Source organism: Fulmarus glacialis, unplaced genomic scaffold (assembly GCF_000690835.1).
Source record: "Fulmarus glacialis isolate BGI_N327 unplaced genomic scaffold, ASM69083v1 scaffold19385, whole genome shotgun sequence".
Lineage (NCBI taxonomy): Eukaryota > Metazoa > Chordata > Aves > Procellariiformes > Procellariidae > Fulmarus > Fulmarus glacialis.
Genome location: NW_009212866.1, coordinates 4,420 through 16,032, shown reverse-complemented (window position 1 = coordinate 16,032; position 11,613 = coordinate 4,420). Strand labels below are relative to the sequence as shown.

General features: G+C 42.0%; 1 protein-coding gene across 1 annotated transcript; it reads left to right on the top strand.

Moving 5' to 3' along the window:
* The first annotated feature begins 8,508 nt into the window (after nt 1-8,508).
* Nucleotides 8,509-9,509, top strand: LOC104076974 (trace amine-associated receptor 5-like). The gene is given in 3 exon segments (XM_009578019.1): nt 8,509-9,122; nt 9,124-9,343; nt 9,345-9,509. Coding segments are annotated over 3 exon segments (999 nt in total).
* Nucleotides 9,510-11,613: the final 2,104 nt, after the last annotated feature.

The following is an 11,613-nucleotide window of genomic DNA, read 5'->3' as shown; positions in this document are numbered from 1 at the left end:
GAGCACTCAAAGCAGCTTTGGATTTTAATAAGAGGAGGGATATTTAAACACAAAAAAGAATTAATCTAGTAGTGCTCTGGGGTGTAGACCAGAGCAAGATGGAGAGGCAGGGGAAGGGAGCCTTCTGAGGCAGGAGGGGAGAGGAAAACAGGCAAATATTTGTTTGACTCCGATCGGGAGCAGCCTTCTCCTGCTCCGTGCCTGCAAGCAGAGGCTGCATGGCGAGGCCAGCCGGGAGCAGGGCAGCCCGCCTGTCCCACCAGCCCCCATCAACATTTTCACGCCAGGCAGCTAGGGACATCTGAGCTCCATCCTGCGCTTGGGATCCTGCCCTCAGACACTTTCGTTTCAGAGCCTGCGCGTGACCGAAGTACGCTGGCGCTGCAGGTACCTGACATCAGGGGAGCTAAGGGCCAGATTCTGTCCCCTCGTCCTTCCGTTCAGATGCTGAGTGACAGAAGTGACAGTCACAGCACTTGCGACTGTCACATTTGTCTCTAGACCCGATGCAACACTGTAATCATGATGGTTTAAAGATACTTCTGAAAATATAAAGATACGCTTTAAACAAATCAGGAGAGGCAAGATTTGACCCAAAGAAGGGGTTGTGTGCACATGAACATCTTTCTCCAAAAAAAGCTTTCCCCTACAGATCTTGTTCTTCAACGTTTAAGCAATTTTGTTTTATCTGGTTTTCTTCCCCAGGACTGGCTGTGTTGCAGTACTTTGGCGAACACTTCACGCTGCCAAATCATAACTTCATCCAGCCTCTGGAGCTCACAGCTGGTGTAGTATTGCTTTGACTTTGTTAAGATTTTAGGGCCTAGATAGGCAAGATGTAGTTAACAATTTAGGGCCTAGAAATGCAAGGTGTGGGCTTTGCCCCTGTGCTACGCACATGTACACGGGTGGAACCGTCCTGTCCAAAACGGGAGGAAATGTGTCTGTGACTGCTTCCATCCGTCATCTCTGGCAACGCACTCTCCCACCAAGTTTCTGGTCTGCTCCTTGGTCAAAACTGACTTTTCCTCAGTGTCATGTTATGCCCCACAGCACAGCCAGCTCCATCAAATCGCACTGGTACCTTGGGGCTCTCTCCTGCAAACTCAACACCTCTTGTGATGTAGTTGTGTGCAGCACCTCACCTTCCTGTCTGATTTCTCTCTCTTGATTGTAATTATACCTTCTTTGATGCATTGCATTACATCACCAAAATAACCACCCCTATGATAAAAGTAATTTTCTTAGATAGCTAGTCAATTTTATTCTTGTTTGCCGTTAGCGTGGTTTTCTCAGGGTTAAATACTGACATTATTGGAGAATATATGGCACCTGCAGCGGTTTCTGTATTTCTCTCATACTTAACAAATGCTAAGGAGTGCTGGCTTCTCCCTTTGCTTCCTCTTTGCAAGGCACAGTGATGGTAGAGATACAAGTCCACATACTTTCTGTAGCAAGGAAACACTGCAGAAAAATTACTAAAATTCTCCATGTGTCACAAGAATCAGAATTCCTTCAAAACCAGAACAAAGTACCAGAAACACCATGCATAATCATGGAAATTTCGGGGCGGGGTTTGGTTGATTGGTTGATTGTTTTGTTGTTGTTCTTGGCTGCCTTTCTCCCAAGAGTTGATTTTTTTATGAACTTCTCAGCACCTAAGGGCTTGTGCAATGTCACCTTCTGGCTGGATTATTTCAGCTCTGCCTGCAGCCCTATCATTTCTGGTTTGTTTTATCGTTTGTTTAAAAAAACCTCTGAAAATGGTCATTGCAAGTGCAATATTCAGACTCTGCTATTTTCAGTGTACTCTACTGCCTTCCTGTAAAAACTTAATTAACTAGTCACATTCTTTATAAATGAATTAGCAACGCCTGGAATTACTTTCAGAAAACTTTGCAAATATTTATATGGGTTCTTTTATCCTTACAGTATTTGCATATACTGTCAAATACAATAATAGGTAACCTATTGGTTACCTATAGGACTTGCATTTAGCAAGATAATGCAATATCCTAAGAAATGTTGTGTCCGGATGCTAGGAAAGGACCCAGCACGCTGACAACATATACAGGATACATTATCCAGATTCTCTGCTGTGCGCACAGAGACACAAGCTATGTGGCCACGACACTGAAGAACCATTGTGTCCAAGGGCCAGTGTGAAGTCTCATGTCTAAGCCACTCGAGGCGATTATTTAGATATCATTGTCTGAAAATTAGCACCCTAGTCATCCCGATCTATTAGCCAAACTTTCCAAATGAACCAGGGGAGCAGAATGGAGCCAAAACACTTTTTCCAGCTGAAAACACTCAGCCATCTTTATCTACTCACAGGACTCCAGACACAGTCTTACAAGCGCTGGTAAACCAACTTCAGCCTGCTTTTAGAAACGTAATTTTTCATTCTGTAGCTAAAAACATTTTAAATGTGGGTTGATTTAGGGTATAATGGTCTAGCCTCTGAACAACTGCCTCTCTCTCCATGTGCTGCACTGCACTGCTTATGAAAATGAGTTATCATCAAAATAGTCATCTATGAAGGTGGATACATTCCCTCGGAGGAATTAAGGGTTAGATTTTAAAAAAAGGAGTAAATCAAATATAAATAGCCTCCCCCCGCCCCATTATATTTCTCAAAGGTTTCATGGGCAAAGCTTCAGTTCTGTCTTCCCAGCGCGTACTGCACTGTGCCCCTTCCCCACAGCCAGGATGCCAAAGTGACGGGCGGGCGCTGCCATGCGGCTGCTCTGTTGTGTCAGTACAAAAGGAGCGTGCTCCTATTTGGTGATGCAGGACACTCCAGTGCATCTGGCTTTTCTAATATTAGTATGGGCAGAAAAGTGATTTTTATTCCTCATTGTGACAATTTAGCAGAAATCAATATCTCATTCAAGTAACACTACCACCAGTGCAACATGGCCCGGTCAGACAGGAAGAAAATGTGTTTCTACAGGGTTTGAAAGCGATGTTTGATGCCCATGGAGCAGCCCTGGACCAGAACATCTCCTCTAGCCTCGCAGGCCCCATACCAGCCGAGCAAGGAAGAAATTGTGGGCAATTATATTGGTCATTTCTGCTTCCTTTGGTGGAAATCGTAGGGAGTGAGTGATATCTGCCCAGCCTGGGATCAGTGGTCTGGCTGCAGGTCAGTGCTGCGCAGGTGCCTCGAACCAGCAGAAGACGGGCGATGGGAAGGCCTGCTTTAACCTGCCGTGGGCTCTCCTGCTCCTTACCCCGGGGAGTTCGGCCACCTCTGCCCACTTTCTGCCACTAAAAAATTGCCCGGTATGAAAAGGCAGCTTTGCCTGGGCCACATCCAGATGGCTGAAGGCCATTTGATGCTTTTCGCAGGCTGGACTACTTGATGGCTTGTATTTCACTATTAACTCTTCGTTCATTTTGTTCTGCCAGTGCTGTGCAGTACAACACCTTACTTCTCCCTCTCCCTTCCTTTTTTACCAGCTTAAAATATCTTAAGTTTCCAATTTTTCTTCTGAAATGTGAATTGACAGGCCCTATTAACATATTGCTTGTTTTGGTTAGATTATTCCCAGTTGACATGTGTTTTGCTTGCTGGAAACAACAGCAAAGGGAATCGGGAGCTCTGGGGAAGGGCTGTATCGGTTGTTCCTGCAGCCCTCTTTTGCAGTCTTGGGATTACCCTTAACACCTGTTGTTAATGAATTCTTCTGCAGAGAACTTTTGAACCAGAGTATGTCACATTCAACTTTTTTCTGTGTGTATTTTGACTTTTTCTGTCATATCTTTTGCAATTCCTCTGCCTCAGCCTCATCACTAATCACTAAGTTCACTAAAAACTGCACTTTGGGGTCACATTCAGAAAAAAGTTTGGACAGAAAAAAATGATGAGAGGGAATGTTTTGAAGATGACAAACCACTGGGATTTTTCACTTTATTATGATATTAATAATTTCAAATTTGACATAAATGGAAAAAAAAGGAGACAATAAAAGGATAACAAGATCAATAAACTGAAAGAAAAACATTTTATTTTGGGTTAAGACAATCCTAGACTGAAAAAAAAATATGAGTTGTTAATTTCAAAGATAACAGATAAAATATTTGAATTTATTAATTTTTTTTAACTCCCTGAACTAAAATATCCTTTTTTTACTCCTCCTCTAATCCACAATCTCCTCGGATTTAATTCTTCAGCTGACTAATTTGGACAAAGATGCTACAGATGGGGACAATGCCAGTGAGTTCTTCTCTCTCCATCTTCACTTCCACTTTTAACATGGTTTAAGCTGCCACAGTTGATTTACAGAGGTACTGCTTCCAAAACTGCTCACATGTGTGTCCTATATGAGCACTTGAATGGACAGAACACAAACCAGTGTAACCAAGACCTGGAAAACATAAAAGCAAAAGTCACATAAAAACAGGATGCAGCAGGTGGAACAATTTCTTGTGAGTGCTATGGACAAGAATTTTCCATAGTTACAAAACTGAAGGCCAAATGCTGCTATTTGTGTAAGAAATATGAAGAAAAATACATACCGCACCCTACGGAGACCCCCTGTCTGCACAGAGGTGGGGTGCACTACACCTAGCAGAATTTTAAGCTGAACTGGGTGAGTATTTACTCTACAAACATTTCCGCCACTCTGCAGTGGTGATAAAACACTCATATATGATACGCCGACTTCTTCAGAGATGATCGCTGCTCACTACTACAAGGGAGAGCAAAAGGCTGCACTATAGGCTATACGGCTGTAATACACATGATGGAAGATTTGAGGTTTAGGTTCGCTAGCTCAATGTAGATCACCATAGTAAGCCCATAGCCTTCTCATACTATTATATTCTATTTAGGGATCCCAGACTGACTCTTTTGGAAGCTGTGAGGAAAAATTTCACGGCAAAGGGGCACTGATGATGGCCCTCTTAGAAAGTCTGTAATCCTTTGAAACTGTCTTATTCTATTTTAAGGAGCTCAGGCTCAGAGGTTACTCAGAGGAATTCAGATCTTAGAGGTTACGTGCAGCAGTTTCAATAAAAAAAGATATATTGACTATGCATGTCTTCACTGCAGATCGAACCAGATCAGATAGCACACTTACCCTTCTATTTTTTTGTGTGTTTTCCTGTGGATTACTAGGCTGCATAGTACATTCAATAAAAGTTCAGTTTGAGACTATATTCAGCAATTTTGTCTGAAGAAGAAAGGGTAAAGAGAAGGAATATCTTGAGTATGACTGGCGTTCTTTATTTTATGACAGCATTCTTACTTTCGAAGTCGATACACATTAAAAAGCTCTTCTTGTTCCAAAGTATAAAGACCTACATTGTCACTGTTTGAGCCTTCTCTTAATCGTGAACTGCTCTCTTTTCCCATGACCAGATGAAGAGAGGGAAAAAAATGCGAAGCAATTCCAACAAGTAATGTGTGCAGGAAGGGCGAGCTGAGATTGTTTTGTTACATGTTGTGCCCTTTAGGGGTGGTGATAATCACTTCAGAAACATCACGATAGCTAGCTAGCTAGAAAGGGTAAGTATTTTGACAAGGATGTGATTTTACTTGGAATTTGAATGACAAAGTACTTGGATGAGAATGATACTTTATTACATATAAAATACAGGAAGAATGAAAAGTAACAAAAATGTCAGAGCACCAAGGACAAAAAACTTATTGTTAATATCAAGAGCTATCCAAAAGCCTCTGACAATCTTAATATAAATGATCACTTACTAAAATGTGGAAATAGGAAAAGGAGAAACAAACCTCTGAAATTTTATGGCAAGTCTCCAGCTAAGCACAGTGTTTCAGAGAACTATGCCCAATTTATACCTTTTTGCACTGGGATTTTTAATAGTGTGGAAATGTCACCTTAACTTGTTATTAGAATCATAGAATCATAGAATCATTTAGGTTGGAAAAGACCTTGAAGATCATCAAGTCCAACCATTAACCTAGCACTGCCAAATCCACCACTAAACCACGTCCCTAAGCACCACATCTACACGTCTTTTAAATACCTCCAGGGATGGGGACTCAACCGCTTCCCTGGGCAGCCTGTTCCAAGGCTTGACAACCCTTTTGGTGAAGACATTTTCCTAATGGCCAATATAAACCTCCCCTGGCGCAACTTGAGGCCATTTCCTCTCATCCTATTGCTAGTTTCTTGGGAGAAGAGACCAACCCCCACCTCGCTACAACCTCCTTTCAGGTAGTTGTAGGGAGTGATAAGGTCTCCCCTCAGCCTCCTTTTCTCCAGCCTAAACAACCCCAGTTCCCTCAGCCGCTCCTCATAAGACTTGTTCTCCAGACCCTTCACCAGCTTCGTTGCCCTTCTCTGGACTGTTGAAGCAAAACTGAAAAAATAAAATCTTGCTCTTGTAGCAGTAGGAGTTTTTAAATCCCTATAGCAATAGCTGCTATTCGTGTCCTGACATAAAACAGAATGATATGGAAACTGATGCTGACTTTAGCTCTTTCTTGTATTAAAAATTCAGTCTAAACAATTGCTTCAGCCTTATTCTAACAGTCTCTCTGCTGGGCGTCAGCAGCCTTTGGGACAGAGTACCTCAAAAACATCAAGAAGGGGGGGAGCTGGGCAGCAGGCAACTTCTTAACTGAAGAAACTCAAAGTAGGGAAGGAGAAGGACGGCGGTCATATTGGAGAGCTTGTAAAAAAACTAATTGCAGAGCAGGGATGAAGAAGACAAGTTCTGAGAGATGTACCATCGGAGTCCCTTAAAGAGCTGGTATGAGCTTGCTCTGACTGAGCAAGACATGAGAGTGGAGGATCTGAGACCGGGAAAGCTTTCACTGAGAAGTGAGAAGCTTGTTTTAAAACCCCATATCCTGTCTAGGATGAAAAATCCAGGACTTTCCTGAGTGATATTTGTCTCTGCAATGTCCACATTAAAACAGACCGTTCCACTGCATCAAAGAAATATCACAAAATCATCCAGGAGTGAAGGCTGCTGTACCCACCTCTTCTGCCAGCTTATACTGTGGGATAGAAATGGGGACTGCTATGGGGGAAGCAAGGAAAATCTAGAGGTACCTGATGTACCTCCATTTGTAGTGAAAGACATGGTTTTGGGCAGACCAAGACTCAGGAGCAGGCAAGGGAGGCCTCCATGGGGTGAGGATGAGCTGGCATTAGCTGCATCTTCTTGCAGGAACACCCGAAGAAAGAAACTTCACAGCAAACTCTGATATAAATCTTCAGAGACTCAACAGCAGCTGAGAACATGTGCATTTAAACTTCTTTGAAAATGGCCATTTTTGCCGAATACACAACAGTCTCTCTATGTCCCTAAGGTATATTAGTCACCCATAGGGACTCTCTCTCCATCTGGTTTATATAACATCTCACGCTTTCCACTCAGGCGGTAGACACATACTTAGAAAACGATTTCAGTGCAGCTCAGTACAGCAGTACAGCTCCCATTCTACGAAAACAGATATTTTACCGTAAGTATTCCTGATTTAAAAGTTTATGGAAATACAATTAAGAGAGATTTGCTATTATGTTTTGTTGCTGCTGGGAAGGATGGGAAAGGTGGGAATAATTTCCAACTATTATACCTGTCATTTCAAGAACAAAAATACATATAGAAAAATGTCATGTATTTAACTGTAGCTGTCTTACTGCTAAAAATCACACCATTCAGTTATCTGATTTATTAAAAAGACTACTGGAATAATCCATTATAATCCATTAATATATTTCTTACAGTTCAAATTGAAAATTAAATAACTTAAAATTTAAATAGCAATTTTATAAGCAAAAAGCAGGGGCAATCTTTAGGGCATATAACAATATTTCTGTTTGCCTCGATGAATATTTATGTCATCAACACAATGGATATCCATATATATCCCCATAGCCAGAACACTATAAAATGAGCAACTTGCCCTGAGGGGTTTTCATTTGCAATCAGACATTACTTGTTTTAGAATAATCACTTCACAGCTTCTACTTAATAAAAAGAATCATAACTAAACTGGAACTTCATTCCCAAGAAAATTCACAAGAACCAGTGTACCATTATACTAGAGTCAGCTTTCAAATCCCTTAAGGAGCTTTGGCTTTTCCTTCTAAGCACTGGTTTTCCTTCTAAGGCTGACCTTTTCTTTATTGACTGCTTGCCCACACACCTCTGGATTTGCTACATTTCCTGCACTATTCCTGGTATTGACTGAAAGAAAGCCAAAATAGAATATAAAAATGATGCCACAAAAACTGAATACTCTGATCTGGAGCTGCTTTATTTCAATAGAGATATAAAACAGATAAATCAGGCTCATTTTTTTGCTTGAAATATGGAATCTATCTGATGGCTTTAATAAAAATATTTGATTAAAAGACATCTCTCCTTCTAACCTGTCTTTTTACTAGACAGGTTAGTCATTTGGCACTTCTGCTGGAAAGTGAATCCTTTTCCAGGCTTGTGACAGAGCCAGGGGAGGCAGTGGGAGCTGGGCAGGCTGGCCTGAGCTCAGCCCGGGGCCCCAGTGCTGAGGAGGGGATGCTCACCACCTTTTGCTACGAGGCGAACGGCTCCTGCTACAGGACCTTACGCCCCTTCGGGGTCCAGCTGACCGTTTATCTGGCCTGTGCTTTGGGCACGTTGATCAGGGTGCTGGGGAACCTGCTTGTCATTGTGGTCGTTTCCCATTTCAAAGCCCTGCACACCCCCACCAACCTCCTGCTCCTCTCCCTCGTCCTTGCCGACCTCCTCCTGGGGCTGACCGTGCTGCCCTTCAGCACCATCCGGTCCATAGAGAGCTGCTGGTATTTCAGAGATGACTTCTGTAGGCCGCACACCTTTCTGGACACACTTTTTTGCTTGACCTCCGTATTTCATCTGTGTTTCATTTCCATTGATCGGCACTGTGCCGTCTGTGACCCTTTGCTCTACCCCACCAAGATCACTGTTAGAGTGGCCTGCATTTACATTGGGGTGGGGAGGGCAGTGCCTATGGCTTATACCTCTTTCTTCCTCTACACTAAAGCAATTGCAGAAGGACTGGGCCATTTTTTGCACGATGTGCCCTGTGTTGGTAGCCGTCAGCTGCTGTTCAGCAAGCTCTGGGGGTGGTTGAACTTCCCAGTATTCTTCCTCCCTTGCCTCATAATGGTAGTATGTAAAAATATTTACTGTGGCTAACAAGTAAGCCAGGATGATAAACAACATGAGTAGGAGTATTGGGTCTCAGCTACACGTAGGAGCATCCAAGAGTGGAAGAAAAGCAGCGAAAACTCTTGGGGTAGCTGTAGGAGTCTACCTCCTGTACTGGTTGCCCTTTACTACTGACACCATGGTAGAGAGTCTTCTGGATTTCATTACCCCTCCCCCCCCACCCCGTTCTGTTTGACATCCTAATTTGGTTTGCTTACTTCAGTTCTGCCTGCAATCCCTTGATCTATGTATTTTCCCACCGTTGGATCAGGAAAGCTGTGAAACTAGTCTTAACTCATGGGATCTTTTGTTCCAGGACATCTACAGTAGACTTGTACCAGGAATGACCAGACCCTTCATGTGCACTGTAGAAAATACGGTAGGCTATATCATAGCATTTCTCATTAATATTCTTCAACATCCACTTAGCTAGTATTTCTCTTCTTATTTTCTAATTATTTTAAAACAACTGCCTTGGGCAGATCCCCAGTTTAAATAGACATGCCATTCTGTGACTCACCTTCCACAACATTTGTCCCAGCACACACACCTTATTAAAGTCTTGCATTTGTTATGTGACGCTGACAAGCATCTGAAAATTGGCTGTAATCAGCTCCAGAGAGGACCCTGTCCATACTGTTCCTCGGGTATCCTGAAATAGTCACTGCCTGTTTCTGAAGAGAATTTCTTCACAGGCAATTGTCTAATTTTTACACAAAGCGGGTGGTGCTGATTCACAAAGTTACATAGGGTATATGTCAGTTTTTAAATACAGAAAGGCATAAGGATGCAACTACAGGTGATATCAAACGTCTACCTAAGCTAGTGGCCAACAGCAGATGAGAAAGCAAGGTTATACTGATATTTTTTACATTATTTTTCTAGCCCACGGGGACATGACTCTGATCCAAAGGCTACATATAGGAGATACAATCCTGGATTCCTCAGTAGGGTCCACTGAAACCCGTGGAATCTCTGCCTGTTTGATCCGTGTGCGCAAGGTGGCTGCTCCATACCTCTGAACACCCTTTTTGCCTTGCTCCCTATCTTTTCTACTCCTACTGCATAAAGGGAGTTAGAAGAAGGGGGAACTGCACTGGGTACTCCAACTCCAGATACCAATAGGTATTATGATGCTTTATGTTCCGTTCTTTTAACTTCTTTTCCCTGACAATCCTAAAATTCCGCATGCTCTTTTGTTTGCTTGTTTCCAAAGAAATGAGTAGGTCTGCTTACAGACATAACATATGCTTACATCCTTGGGCTGAGCAAAAAATGTCAGTGTAGGTTCTCAGTTTTCTTTGGCTATGTTTATGTGCTTTCACGAGGCCAATTTTAAAACTGTAGATGCTGATAAGTTGAGATCTCTGTTCAGCAGCAAGCTGCACGGTAAAATTTTGTACTATTCATAACAAAGTTACTTTCTACCTCACTGTTATGAACATTTTATCAGAAAAAAAAAAATCGTAGTAAGCAGTAGTAACTCCTTTTTAAAAAATTAACAAGCAGCTAAATAACAACTCTAATAATTTTGTCTTTTTCTGTTAATGGTATGTAAAACTATTATTAGGTTTGAAGGTTGTTCAAATTTTTAGTGCCTTCTAAAAAAAGTCATTCTGTCTTATAGTCAGCTCCTTATTTTCTGAGTGACAAACACTAAGAGAACAAACAGCTACAGAAAGCGTGTAACTAATAGTAAGAAACCAGCAGATGCCCCACAGCCTACTGAAAAGAGTGGTCAATTTTTCACTAAATGTAGTAGTCAAATTAGTAAGGCCCTACATGCGTAAGGACAAAAGAAAGGAATTGCACAGCAGATATTCTGTAGGAAAACAGTACAATGCACTGATTGTTGTAGCAGCTGCATATTTTAATGTATGCAACAAACTAAATGGTAAAACTCTTTTCCCTCTTTTTTATCTTGTCTTTACGGTTTTCGCATGGCAAGAACAGTTTCCTCTACTAGTACAAATGAGATACAGCTTTGGGATGTTGTAATCTGTTCTGACATCTGTTTATCTCAAACCGTTTTTGGTTTTGTCCATACCCTTAAGACCCCAGTCAGAAAAAATATTGGTATTCAAAATATTTGAAGCTAAAGCATCTGTCTGGAGGAAGGAAACGGGAAAGAGGGCTTATGTGTTATTTTCAGGGATGTCCTGAATAGAGAGTGACCACAAAATGTTGGTGTTTTTAAACTGAGACGTTTATGAAGCCTTATGCCTGTAGTTGGAGTGTCATTCAATCTCACTTCATTCTCCCAGTGCCTGACATACCCCCAATTTGCTATATAAATCTTCATTGTTTCTTAGGACAGAAGCCAAGGCTTCTTCTACTGTTCCTCTGTCTACACATGCTGTAGCAGAAGGTAAAAACCTGACCCCCTACTGCATAGAGCTGTAGAGTTTCTATAATAAGGGTACCAAACCCAGGGACCAGGCTAATGAGTAA